The sequence below is a fragment of the Mesoplodon densirostris genome, chromosome X (assembly GCF_025265405.1).
Source record: "Mesoplodon densirostris isolate mMesDen1 chromosome X, mMesDen1 primary haplotype, whole genome shotgun sequence".
In the NCBI taxonomy this organism is placed as follows: Eukaryota; Metazoa; Chordata; class Mammalia; order Artiodactyla; family Ziphiidae; genus Mesoplodon; species Mesoplodon densirostris.
This window is the reverse complement of record NC_082681.1, coordinates 40,693,165-40,707,812: the sequence shown is the minus strand read 5'-3', so window position 1 is coordinate 40,707,812 and position 14,648 is coordinate 40,693,165. Positions and strand designations below refer to the sequence as shown.

Here is a 14,648-nt window from a genome sequence, read left to right as displayed (position 1 = left end):
TAGTCACAGATGAAGACAGTGAGTATCCAGATATCCTAATTTTTTTAAAAAGACACCTATACCTGATGAGTCTTTAATTTCACTGTTTATTTTTTGTTTTGCTCTCTCCTTCCCTTTTATCCCAAATACCCTAAGTTCATTTGATTCCATTTAAAAGTTTTATGATTTATAGGTTTTAAGACCAGACTCCAAGAATCACCAACTATTATGTTCAGAAGAATTGTATTCCTCTTGAAGTCTAATCCATTATTTACATGTAGCCAAAGAACACAATTTCATAACACACAGTAGTACATTTTTGTAATAAGCATTATCCTTTTCTACAGTATTAATCCAAGTCAATTTTCTTCTAACTAGTCTATGCAACCCTGAGTAATATACTTTTTATGATCCCATCTATGGATTTTCTGGAATTTAAAATAATGTTCTAAATTTTCAGTCTTAACTGCTAACTAGAATTTTTTTTAGGTTTTTTTTTTATTAGTTTCTGCTTTATAACAAAGTGAATCAGTCATACATATACATCTGTTCCCACATCCCTTCCCTCATGCATCTCCCTCTCTCCCACCCTCCCCATCCCACCCCTCCAGGCGGTCACAAAGCACCGAGCTGATCTCCCTGTGCTCTGCGGCTGCTTCCCACTATCTATCTACCTTACGTTTGGTAGTGTATATATGTCCATGCCTCTCTTTCGCTTTGTCACAGCTTACCCTTCCCCCTCCCCATATCCTCAAGTCCATTCTCAAGTAGGTCTGTGTCTTTATTCATGTTTTACCCCTAAGTTCTTCATGACATTTTTTTAAAATTCCATATATATGTGTTAGCGTACGGTATTTGTCTTTCTCTTTCTGACTTACTTCACTCTGTATGACAGACTCTAGGTCTAGAATTTTTGAAGAATTATTGACCCATAATTAAACAGTTTATAGGAACCTGCTTTCAAGTTCATTATTTTCACCATGAAGCTACAAAACATATATTCTCAGAAAATTTTATTTTATCTTATCTTAAATGTAGTAGTTAAGAGCTTGGACTTTGCAGTCACATGGCCTGGGTTTGAATCCTGTTTCTACCACTTACTAGATGTGTGAGTGGGTATATTAGTTAAATTCTCTAAATCTCAGTTTCCTCATTTTTAAAATGTGGATATTAATACCTAAGAGTTGTTGTGAGGACCATGCATATAAAGTTCCTCTGCAGTGTCTGACATGTAGTAACTTCTTAGTAAATGGTAGCTATTAATACCACTAATAACAACAGCATGTAGAAATGATAAGTGCCCTATGGGACTGAAAAACATTATACTGCAACTTTTTAAAATGATGCCACAGTTTTGACTCTAAAATGAATCGAGAAAAAAGAGCAACTGTATATTTTAAGACTTGTTTTCTTTGTTTGTCTCTTCCAAATAACTTCATTCTTATTATCATATTAAGCAAAAGAAATGAAGCCAAACCAAAATGAGAAGACCAGGTACATATATGTGTATATACACACACAAACACACATACCTCTCTAATGTGCTGTATACAATTTCAGGAAATTGTATAGAAACATGGGCGGAAAAGCTGAAAAGTAAACAGGAAGAGCCACAGACTACACCTGTATATGTACAAATACAAATACAAATGTAGGCAAATTTCTAAGTCCAACTATTTGAATGATTCATTCAGAATCATATTATAGTCAGAAAAAATATACTATAATTCTTCTGGTAATTGCCCTAGGAGACAGATTCACAAGTCCAGAAAAATTGGATATTTTCATCCCTTTTTATCAATGTAGGCAAAAGAATTTCATATTTTAAGTAAAAACAAATTGCTACTATAGTTACTACTACTAAGGATTTCTAAAGTATATAATATTTGATACTGGGATTTCTGCCACAGTTTCACTTGAAAGTACAAAGGTTTTCTATACTATCAATTCAGGCTCCCCAACTATAAAGAAAAATGGAAATTTTATAACATACTTCTGTTTCTGAAAATGTGTTCCTTGGAGCACTAATGGCATAAGACACGAGGGTGGGAGGATAAAAGGGTTCTGTAGTCAAAAAAGTCTGGGAAATGCTGCATTCTGTATCCCTCAGAGATTCACCACACTATTAACATAAAAGGTTCTGAGAAACCCTGCAGTGAGCAGAGCTGTTTAAATTCATTTAACTCATGTTCCCAAAATTTATTTAGCCATAGAATTCTTTTTTCAAGCAATACCAAGGAACTGGTATTCCTCATAACAACTTATTTTAGGAAATATATAATAAATTGCCTTTGATTAGCTATTTAAAATGTAATTTCATATGCACCTGTCCTGGCAGAATTTGCTAAAGTCCCAAAATGAGTCCATGGTATTTCATGTCAGGGAAAAAAAAAATCTAACATGCCTAGACTTATAACTGTACTATCTTTAGTAAGTTGTAGTTATTTCCAGAATGTGTGTTTCAACCCCCTTTCTGCCTAATTATTATTTAATCAAGTCCAAACACCCCATTTCTAATACCTGTGAAAATCTAAGAATGAACATGACCCTCCAAGCCTTTCCTTTTCTTTCTGGGCTTCAGTGTAAGCTAAGAAAATCCTGTAGCTGTGAGCTACATCTTCAAATATAAGAATACTAAACTCAGTTGCCAGCATTTTATTAACTGGTGCTATGAGCAGCATTTGTGCAATTCTATAGTAAAATAATGAATCTTCCACAACATTAATCCTGAAGCAAAGTAGTGACTGATTATTACTTCATTCCCCTGACATCTCCCTAATACTCCTATTAAGTATATAGAACAAAGTACTATAATTACTACTTTATCTATTGGAGATTGAGCAACTTGCCACAAGTACCAATAGTCAGCAGGGACCAATTTCTTGTTGGACAGACACTGTGCATATTACAACTATAGAAACTGTATCAGATAATCACCCTGAAATATGAACAAAAACAGGAAATTCCTTTGCTAATAGCTTATTATTTAAGGAATTTTCCTCTTTTGAAATAATTTTGGAACACAATTTGTTAGAAATCTAAACTTGAACCAAAAAAATCTGATGGCATGCTAGATAGCTTTTTGTGAGTTCAGAAATTAAGAACAAAGTCTTAACAACTGTAATAAGGCATTCATTACTTTGTCCTTGTGTTGGATGAAACAAAATAAGTAAGCTGCAATTAATTCTGGGTAAAGTGTGAATGTGAATGATTATGCTGCCAGGCTGTTGCATCACTTTCTTCTTAGGTTCTCCCTTCAATTCCAAAAGTACATAAAAGTGTAACAAAATGTGTGAGATGGAATAGACATAAACAATTTTTTTAAAGCCTAACAAAGAAGACACAATGACTATTATTATGGAAATAATACATTTAAGTAACCCATAGATATTTGGTCATTGATTTTCAAGTTATACAAAATAAGATGGCCACTGAAAGAAAAAAAAACACTTTAAGACATCTATGGCAGAATACATGTAATCACAGTATTTTATGTTATGATAATATATATCAGTAACATTTTATCAGAGACAAGGCAAATGGTCGAAGAGAAGAAAAAAGTCTGACATGAAAGGAGTCAAGAATGTTGACAGTTCAGGAAAGAAAAAAGAGTTAAAGTATCAGGTTCAAGTTTCGTAAGTTTTTTCTTTTTTTTTTTTAAATGTAGAAGCAGAGGTAACAAAAATTGGTCTTCACCTGGTAAGTGTGTACTCCCTGAGTCCTGAATGCAAATTCATGGCAGAAAAAGTACCTATGCATCCACGCAATCTTTTGTCTCGACCAATCTTCCATGTTACAAACAGTGGGCTGTAATGGAAGATAAAAATAGGGTAAATCAATCAATTCAATTAAAAGAAGTATTTGTTGAATATTTACTATATCAAGGTTAGGTACCTGAGCTATAAAGACCAGAAGACAGGCCCTCAGGGGCTTAGCATCTAGCCCAGTAGGACTGCATTTAGCAACAATTATAGCTATGCTGTATTGAATGTATTCTATATGTTAGAAAGCCCAATAAATGGTTTTAACAGATTATCTATGTTAATCCTCATTAACAACTCTAGGAGGTGATACTATTACTAACATTCCTATCTTACAGATGAGGCAGTCCCACAGTTAATACATCATGAAGTAGGAACTCAAACCTGGCCAATCTTGACTACACAGCCATTACTACCTCATTCCTCATTTAAACCTCAAGTCACTGATTGATTCCTAAGTCTAGTCTAGAAAATCAGGGGAAAAAATAAACAGATTTAATAAATACTTACTGAATGTATGGGGGGTTGGTGTGCAAAGCACTGTGAAAGGTGCTACTGGAGATACACAGTTGCCTAAAACATAGTCTTTGCTCTCTGGGAGCCAGTACAGGAGGAGGGCATGTTCACAGCTAACTAACGTACAGGAGGAGGGCATGTTCACAGCTAACTAACACAAGGCAAAAGGAAGTAAGTGCTATAAGCCATGTCCAAAATGCCATAAATTAAGCTACTGGGATAGGAGAAAATTTCAGTGACTTTGATCGTCTTCAGCTTGGCCTAGAAGAACGAGTAGGGTTTGGAGAGGTGAAGGACAACAGCAAATATTAACAAAGTAATACTCTGAAACCAGAAAGTTTATCTTAATTTTCAGATAAAATTATTGCCAATAAATACAATCATCAAACATCAAAATATCAATTATAATAAAATGGCAACAAGAAAATAATTTAGTTGTTTTGACTGTTGTTGTTTTAAGAAGGGTAATATAGTTTTAAATGAAGTTTAATACAGTAGATGTTTGGATTCTGCAGCAAAGCACTGATAGTCTCAATTAATGGTTAAGTTTAAAAGCAATTCGTTTCTAAACAGAAGCAACTTTGTCAGATTTTATGAAATAAATTAATTTATACATTTTAGGACATTTTGTAAAAAGATTAATACCCTACAGTTGGGGATGGTTCCTGTTAATATGAGTATTCACAGTATTATTGGTAAAATATAATACATTTCTGCTTTCTAAAAATTAAAATTTTGGGGGGATATACCATATGTCATATATCTCTTATAATATGCTGTTAAGTTGGAGAACACATTCTTTATTTAAAGTACTCTCTAATCAGTCATCAGCAGTTGGGGAAAAAGTTCAAGTACTTCAATCACCCACCTCGAACATTTAAATTATGCTGTGTTCTGACAAGTAACCACAATGGCAGACAGGTTCCCAAATAAATAATGCAAACCAGGGAACAGTACTAAGAATTACCTCCTTCCAAGAGCCAAATGCCCAGAGGCATTGAAAAAGATGACTAAGTACAAGGCCAAGTTTTGTCAATGTTAGTATTCACATGCTGGATGACCTACACTAAAGGCCCTAAAATAAAAAGCAAAAGGTAAATTCCAGGGTTTTTCGTTTTTGTTTTGCTTTCTACATCATATATACTATCTTATAACTTGAGACAGAATTCTAATGCTCCAGCTGAAATTTTTCTCTAATTGCTCTTGACTAGTAGTTGATCAGGAAGGTAAGTATTAGATGGGATCACTTTCTCACCAATTCTTCTATTACTCATACAAATACTAGTATCCTAAAATTCACACACGTTATCTTTAAAGATGAATTTCACCTCTTCCATTTTTCACCTTCTAATTTGTAGAGTCAATGTCAGCAACCAGTAAATGGACAGTAAGAGGTCAATCCTCTCCCATAGCAATGCCTATACAAAAGAGCTGTGTGTAAGACAGGTCCCTTGGCAGATTCAGAACAAAGTGAATCATACTGTAACACACACACACACACACACACACACACACACACACACACATATGTAACATGTCTTTAAAATACCATTGATGGTTTCTCAATAACACAGAACTAAGTTGTATATTCTCTTCCTCAGTGACTTGAGTGGAAACCTAAAAGTATGAGTGAATTCATTTCCTATCAAAAACATGGAAGTCATTTACAAGTACTTTACCTTCAATCCTCTTGTTTATCCCACTAAAATAGATATGTACACCATTCTTACTATAATCCTGTCTATTCAAGCAAACTTTCAAAATTTGTAGAGTAAATAAAAAAAGAACACCATTAAACACTACACTATGAAATGTGTTGGAGGGCATTCAAACACATAGTGGGAGAAATTATACACAGTTTCTTATTAGGCTATGCTATGACTGATGAAGGGATGATTCACTCAGAGGGTAGGGTGCTAGAGGATAAGCTGCATTTTGCCAGGCACTCCATAATAAGATGTAAAAGTACACAACACTTTCAGGGACCAGGAAGTAGTCTGCCAGTCTTGATAACTTGTTATTGTCTCTTCCAGATTTAACATTCTATGAATTTTAGGCACTGTTGAGTATATGTTCTCAAGAGCCCTCATAAGAGGCAGAGCAGATACAGAATCATCTGTACTCTCCCTGTTCCTTACCTGCCCCAGGAAACATCCTCTTTGGGGGTTGGTATTGCAGGGAAGTATCTGTGTCAAAGATGGGAGGGATTGCTACTTGACAACCCCACTGTGTTTAGGACAGATGCCTGAAGATGGAAGAAATCAGACTTTTAGTAGACAGAATAAAACTATTCCTTCAAAATCTGGGACTCTAATTTTTCATTTGCAAATGCCCATCCAATGTCTTTTATAAAGAACATGTATATGGAAATTTAAAAAAAAAACCAAAATATCTAAAAGCAATATTTAATGGGGAAAAGAACTTGGGAAGTTAAGCACTTTAAAGTAGACTGAAACAGAATAAACACCACGGAGCATGAGAGATTGTATCTTGTGTGTGACAACTACTTTACACAGGGCAATGATTATGGGAACATTCAACACATATTATCTAAACATAGCAACAAAGGTTTTTCTTTTCCCAACACACAGAGGGAAGAAATAGGCAATTTCATTCTTAAATGTGTTATTAAAACATGTATGAGTTCCCAAAAAGACATAAGACATCAGCATAATCAGAGACAGATCAAAGTAGAAAAAGGGATTTGAGCCTGTTGAGAGGAGCTGCTTACTCAATGACAAGGAAATAAGGAAAACAGTTTATAGTAAGACAAAAAGTGAATGTTTTTGGAAAATACTTTTACCGTATGGTTTGAGGCTACCTATATATATTGAAGAAATACTACAAACCAGAAAGGGGCTCAAAATAAAATGAAATATTAATGGAAATGTTTATCTGAAGGTAACCAGACATAGCTTTTTAAGGAATTTTCCCACTTCTGAACAGTTTGTGCCACTATGTTCTGAGAAATGTTTGGAGGAAAGTAAACTCTCTCCATTTTTCCAAGTCTGTAGACAGGAACAGGAAATAACCACCTAATCTAGGTAAATCTTCCCTGCCAACTGGCAGCCAGTACTATCAGGTCAATAGTAGCTCTCAGGGGAAATGTAGTTGTGCAGAATCAGCAAAAGTCCAGAAAAGCAATGTAAATCTGAGCAGGATACTCCCCAGTCTAAGCTGCATGCCACTTCCTATGCCCCGCTTCTGAGACTATTCTATTGATGCAGACCAGGAAAAATTAGAAATATGTTTGTGGGAGAGGGGTACAACTATGAAAAAGGTGTATTTACTTAATTTTTTAACCATAAATCCTATCTCCCCTGACATACCAAGGCAAATACAGGTTAAAAATACACTTAGACATTAGCAAGCCCCTACTCCGGCAATTTGCTCTTCTTTAGAATGAGATTTGTAGGCGGTAACATTAACAACTCAATGTCAGTCCCCACCAATATACTAATTACTGTAACAGGGGTATTCAACAAGGTTATTTATATTGTAGGTAGATACAGGAAAAGAGAGAAGTCCTCTAGCTTCGTTCTTTTCTTCTGTCATCAAATAATGGTTGCTTTTCAACTGAACTCAAGTTCCTCACCAACTTAGTTCAAAAAATCCAACTGTATTACTCATAACATCCAACTCAGTACCATAATTCCACAGTATCTAGAAGCTCAGAGAAACACAGAAATGGCAGAGTCTTCCCTCCACAACCAGGTTAAAACCTTTCATGTCCTATTTCAATACAAACAAGCTATATATCTCATTTCCAGACTATATAAACAACTGATTCAATTTGTAAAAATATACTCAATTATGGTTAAATCCTATATTAGTCTGCTCGAGCTGCCATAACAAAATACCACAGAGAAGGTGGTTTAAACAACAGAAATTAATTTTCTCACAGTTCTGGAGGATAAGAAGTCGGAGATAAAGGTTCCAGGAGGGTTCTGTTTCTGAGAGCTCTCTTCCTGGCTTGTAGATGGCTGCTTAGTCTTCACATAGCCTTTCTTCTGAGCTTCAGAAGGAGAGCGAGCATCCACAAGAGCTCTCTAGTATCTCTTAAAAGGACACTAATCCTATTGTATCACAGCCCCATCCTTATGACCTCATTTAACCTTAATTATCTCATTATTGGCCCTCTCTCCAAATACAGTCACATTAGGGGTTAGGGTTTCAACATATGAATATTGTGGGGACACAATTCAGTCCATAGCAAATTGCTAACAAAAACTTTAGCACATAGTTCAAAGTTTATGTAATAAGGTATCTAAGGTTATTAGCTGAAAGAGCTTTTAAGAGATTAAAAGAAGAGACTCTATTTCCTCTTCATTTTATAGGTGAAAACCAAAAAGCTATCTAGGCATAGTGTAGGGTCAACTGGTTAGTGTTAGAACCTGGCTAGTTCTCCAAAATTTCTCACTATTGATTTAATTTTTAAATTAAAATTGTGAGTAGCAAACCTAGATGTCTTCTAAAATAACAGTGAATAGGAATACCCCATGAATACTACACAGTACCACCTAGGTGAGCCTAAGCACAAATCTCCCTTTCCTCCTCCTCCTCCTCTCAGGAGGGGGAAGAGAAATTAGCTGAGAAGACAACAGGACAAACTGGAAACACTGGATCGGCCTAGAAACACTAGACCCAGTTTGCAAGCTTCTATACCACTCCCATTAGAAGCCCATACCAAAATCTGACATTTTATCTTTGATGGCCTCCCAACACCCTTTCTCAATCCCTTGCAACCTTCATTTTTTCCTATTGCTTAGCCAGCCTTCATCAAACTCAGGTGTTCTAATATCTACAAATTTCCACCAAATCAAAATTCCCATTTACCACTGGTTAACAACTATTTTTTTTTTAATTTTTTTATTTTTTTTTTATTTTACAAATTTAATCAGTTATACATATACATATGTTCCCATATCCCCTCCCTTTTGCGTCTCCCTCCCACCCTCCCTATCCCACCCCTCCAGGCGGTCACAAAGAACCGAGCTGATCTCCCTGTGCTATGCGGCTGCTTCCCACTAGCTATCTACCTTACATTTGGTAGTGTATATATGTCCATGCCGCTCTTTCACTTTGTCACAGCTTACCCTTCCCCCTCCCCATATCCTCAAGTCCATGCTCTAGTAGGTCTGTGTCTTTATTCCTGTCTTACCCCTATGTTCTTGATGACATTTTTTTCTTAAATTCCATATATATGTGTCAGCATACAGTATTTGTCTTTCTCTTTCTGACTTACTTCACTCTGTATGACAGACTCTAGGTCCATCCACCTCATTACAAATAGCTCAATTTCATTTCTTTTTATGGCTGAGTAATATTCCATTGTATATATGTGCCACATCTTCTTTATCCATTCATCCGATGATGGACACTTAGGTTGTTTCCATCTCCGGGCTATTGTAAATAGGGCTGCTATGAACATTTTGGTACATGTCTCTTTTTGAATTATGGTTTTCTCAGGGTATATGCCCAGTAGTGGGATTGCTGGGTCATATGGTAGTTCTATTTGTAGTTTTTTAAGGAACCTCCATACTGTTCTCCATAGTGGCTGTACCAATTCACATTCCCACCAGCAGTGCAAGAGTGTTCCCTTTTTTCCACACCCTCTCCAGCATTTATTGTTTCTAGATTTTTTGATGATGGCCATTCTGACTGGTGTGAGATGATATCTCATTGTAGTTTTGATTTGCATTTCTCTAATGAGTAAAGATGTTGAGCATCCTTTCATGTGTTTGTTGGCACTCTGTATATCTTCTGTGGAGAAATGTCTATTTAGGTCTTCTGCCCATTTTTGGATTGGGTTGTTTGTTTTTTTGCTATTGAGCTGCATGAGCTGCTTATAAATTTTGGAGATTAATCCTTTGTCAGTTGCTTCATTTGCAAATATTTTCTCCCATTCTGAGGGTTGTCTTTTGGTCTTGTTTATGGTTTCCTTTGCTGTGCAAAAGCTTTTAAGTTTCATTAGGTCCCATGTGTTTATTTTTGTCTTTATTTCCATTTCTCTAGGAGGTGGGTCAAAAAGGATCTTGCTGTGATTTATGTCATAGAGTGTTCTGCCTATGTTTTCCTCTAGGAGTTTGATAGTGTCTGGCCTTACATTTAGGTCTTTAATCCATTTTGAGCTAATTTTTGTGTATGGTGTTAGGGAGTGATCTAATCTCATACTTTTACATGTCCCTGTCCAGTTTTCCCAGCACCACTTATTGAAGAGACTGTCCTTTCTCCACTGTACATTCCTGCCTCCTTTATCAAAGATAAGGTGACCATATGTCCGTGGGTTTATCTCTGGGCTTTCTATCCTGTTCCATTGATCTATCTTTCTGTTTTTGTGCCAGTACCATACTGTCTTGATTACTGTAGCTTTGTAGTATAGTCTGAAGTCAGGGAGCCTGATTCCTCCAGCTCCATTTTTCGTTCTCAAGATTGCTTTGGCTATTCGGGGTCTTTTGTGTTTCCATACAAATTGTGAAATTTTTTGTTCTAGTTCTGTGAAAAATGCCATTGGTAGTTTGATAGGTATTGCATTGAATCTGTAGATTGCTTTTACCACTGGTTAACAACTATTTAGCTAGGTACCAATCTGATTGTTTAAGTAATTCGTATTATTTAATGAGGCTTTTGAATGAATGAATGAATCATTAATGAATGAATGATGCTTAACTCTTTCAGATAATTTGAAATTCAAATTGATAGGAAGCCCTGAAAGGAGAGGAATAGAAGGAAGTATATGGTTGGGGGGTGGGAAGAGAAGGTAAGGTTCCAAAACATTTTACACTTTCTCATCTACACCAATCCTTTACTGCAGGTAAGGAAAATACACTATATCACCATTACAGCCTTATACCACACTCCTCCCTCCAACCTTTGTAACTAGCCTGTATCCCATGGAGCTCAGGAAAATAAGGAGACACTCCTTAGACAGACAGCATGGGTTAGTACAGAAGACCACAAACACCTAAAAGTGGGAATCAGGAATTACCAATCTTTCACTACTTTTCTCTGCCTGGTGTTCCCAGAAACTCTATCATAGCAGCGTTATATTCATATATATTATATATATAATGCTAATTTAACTGGCAAATGCCAGAGGAAGAGAGGCAGTCTAAAAGTCTTACAGATGATTGCAAAGGTTGAGTGTGTGTGTGTCTTGTAAATCAAGGGTAATCACCACCGACACACAAACAGCCAAATCACAAGCATACTTTAAAGGATTACCTTGATTCTGCCAATTTTTGAACTGAAAGAACCATTTCTTCCTTTTAGCAAGACCAAATCAACAATTTTCAGTAAACTAAAAAAAAAATCAGTCTCAGGCTTGATAAATTGAGATAGTCTCATTATTATTTTCATTTTTAAAGTACCAAATTAGATGAGAACAGCAGTGCATTGGGAAAAAAATACTACATTTGCACATATTTTCTCTTATTAGTTTACACTGCAGTGTGTATTAAATTTAATATCTGGTAGCATTTGAAGGATGAAATACCTATGTGCTTTCTTCTGATAATAGGAACAAATCATAAATCTTTATTATCTGAAAATCTAACTCATAAAATAAATTTTAAATGACAAATTGCTATAGATTTCCAAAATGAAATAATTTCTATTTGGAATTCCTATTCTGAAACCATTTGTTCAAAGAGCTTTAAAGTTTGAGACTCAGCCTTAACTATGAAAAGAATTAATTATTTTAATATAAAACAGACCAGGCCAAAAAAGATGACCTTGTACTGAAGTCCTAAGATTTCTGAACTCAATATAAGCAAAAGTAAGAGAACTAGGGCAACTAGATCCAGGGGTTTTAGAATGAATGGTGATTGATACAGTCAACGTGATTGATACAGTCAACTTTTACTTTTTCTATGCCATTAAAAACTTCTGTGGAACTGTGTTCTGGTACTTCCATTTGATCATTTATATGCCGGATGGTCAGGGAATTCATAACACTTAAAACAAAACAATGAAAACAACTAAGGATTTTGTTGTTGTTGTTGTTTTGGTTTGGTTTAGGTTTGTCCCTATATCTTACCTCCCCAGCTAATGACCCATCTTCTACCATCGTGTTGTAGGAAATACATATGCTGATTGACTTAAACACTAATATAAAAACAGGACTTCCCTGGTGGCACAGTGGTTAAGAATCCGCCTGCCAATGCAGGGGACACGGGTTCGATTCCTGGTCCAGGAAGATCCCATGTGCTGCAGAGCAACTAAGCCTGCGTGCCGCGTGCCTAGAGCCTGTGCTCCACAATGAGAAGCCACCGTGATGAGAAGCCCACGCACTGCAATGAAGAGTAGCCCCCGCTCGCCACAACTAGAGAAAGCCCACGGGCAGCAACGAAGACCCAACGCAGCCAAAAATAAATTAATTAGTTAAAAAATAGAAATAAAAGTTACATTTATAAAAAATAATATAAAAACAGCTGGAAAGTTATTCAGCTTCTTCATTCTAGATTTTTATCTTGTTTCCCATTCCAAGGAGATCTCATGTAATGTGCCAGCTTCATAAGTAAGACCAGCAATAAAACTGTGATGTATTTGTTTTTCACATGTTTTCTGAGTTTAGAAAGGTAACTGTTGATTTTAAGGTCCTTGTATTGGATTACTTGCTCCTTCGAAAGAAAGGAGCTGGATAGACTCAGCTTTGCAGCAGGAATTTGGCAAGCCTTTCTTATTTTAGGGGGAAGAAGAAACACAGCATCTAGGGACAAAGTACTTAACTGAGACCAGTTGTATCAGGGCAACTTATGTTGCCTTTGCTTTCTTTCTTCCTCCTTCTCTTTTACCTTTCGGAAAACACTTCAACCTCTCAAGAACCTCTATCATGAAATATCCAAGAGATTATGATTTTTTTAAACATGGAATTGACATCCTCACCTCCAAAGTGCTTCTTTTAAAAAATCAACTTTATTAAAGTATATTTTACATACAATAAAAGCAGCCTTTTAAGTGTAAAATTCAATGAATGTTGACAAACGTGTATATACAGGTAACCTAAACCACAATCAAGGTATAGAACATTTCCATCACCCCAGAGAGTTCCCTTGTGTCTCTTTGCAATCAATCCCCCTCCCCACACTCCTGCACTGTGGCAAACACTGACCTGCTTTTGGTCACTATAGCTTTCCTTTTCTAGAACTTCAGGTAAATGGAATCAACCAATATGCAGTCTTTCGTGTGTAGCTTCTTTTGCTTACAACAATGCTTTTGATGTTCATTCATGTTGTTTGGTCCTTTTTATTTTTGAGTAATATTCCACTGAGTGGATATATCACAATTTGTCTATCTACTCACTCGCTGATGGATATTTGGGTTGCTTCCAGTTTGGAGCGATTATAAATAAAGCTGCTGTGATAATATTTGCATTCAAGTTTTTGTGTGAACATAACTTTTCATTCCTCTTCGGTAATTACCTACAAAGAGGACTGCTGAGCCATGAGTAGGCATATGCTTAACTTTATAAGAAACTGCCAAACGATTTTCTAATTGGCTGTACTAATTTCCAGTGGCTGTACCAATTACCTTATACCAGTATTGTATGAGTGTGACAGTGGCTCCACAGCCTCACCAATACTCGGTATTGTCTTTTTTTAAAATTCAAGTTAATGTGTAGGCATATCTCACTGTGGTTTTAATTTGTAGCTCTCTGATAACTAAGGATACTGAGCAACTCTTCAAGTGCTTGATATTCATTCACATATCTTCTCTTGGGAAGTGCTTGTTCAACTCATTTACTCATTTTTTAAATTGGATTGTTTTTCTTCTTTTTATTGAGCTGTAGGTTTTTAAAAATATATTCTGGAAACCAATCTTTATCACATATATGTATTGCAAATAGTTTTCTAGCCTGTGCTTTGCCTTTTCATTTTCTTAATGGTATCTTTTGAAGAGCATATGTTCTTAATTTTGATGAAGTTTATCAATTTTTCTCTTCTGGTTCATGTTTTTGTGTCGAATAAAAGAAATCTTTATCCAAAGGTCATGAAGATTTTCTCCTATTCTCTTCCAGGAGTTTTATAATTTTAGCTTCTACATTTAGGTTTATGATCCATTGTGAGTTACTTTTTGTATACACTGTAAGGCAAAGATTGATGTTCATTTTTTTATTTGGTGATAGATTTTTGTGTATATGTACATAAGGAACATTGGTCTATGGTTTTTTCTTCTAATATCTTTGTCAGTTTTTGGTATCATGACGATGTCAGCCTCATAGAATGAGTTGGGAAGAATTCTATCCTCTCTTTTCTACAAGGTTGGTTTGTTTCTTAAATATTTGATAAAATTCATCATTGAAGTCATTGGAGCCTAGATTTTAATTATGGGATGATTTTTAATTACAAATTTAATTTCTTTAATAGATATAAAGCTATTCAGACTTTTTAG

General features: G+C 35.6%; 1 protein-coding gene across 3 annotated transcripts in view; it reads right to left on the bottom strand.

The window, feature by feature from the left end:
• The window catches only part of AMMECR1 (AMMECR nuclear protein 1), a 110,036-nt gene that overhangs the window by 54,191 nt on the left and 41,197 nt on the right, over positions 1–14,648 (bottom strand). For all 3 annotated transcript variants that reach the window (XR_009530844.1, XM_060086869.1, XM_060086868.1), the window contains exon 2: positions 3,676–3,786. Coding sequence is in view for 2 of the 3 variants with exons in the window: in XM_060086869.1 (XP_059942852.1) it covers positions 3,676–3,786 (111 nt within the window). In the remaining variant the exon portion in view is untranslated. The remainder of the gene's footprint in view (positions 1–3,675; positions 3,787–14,648) is intronic.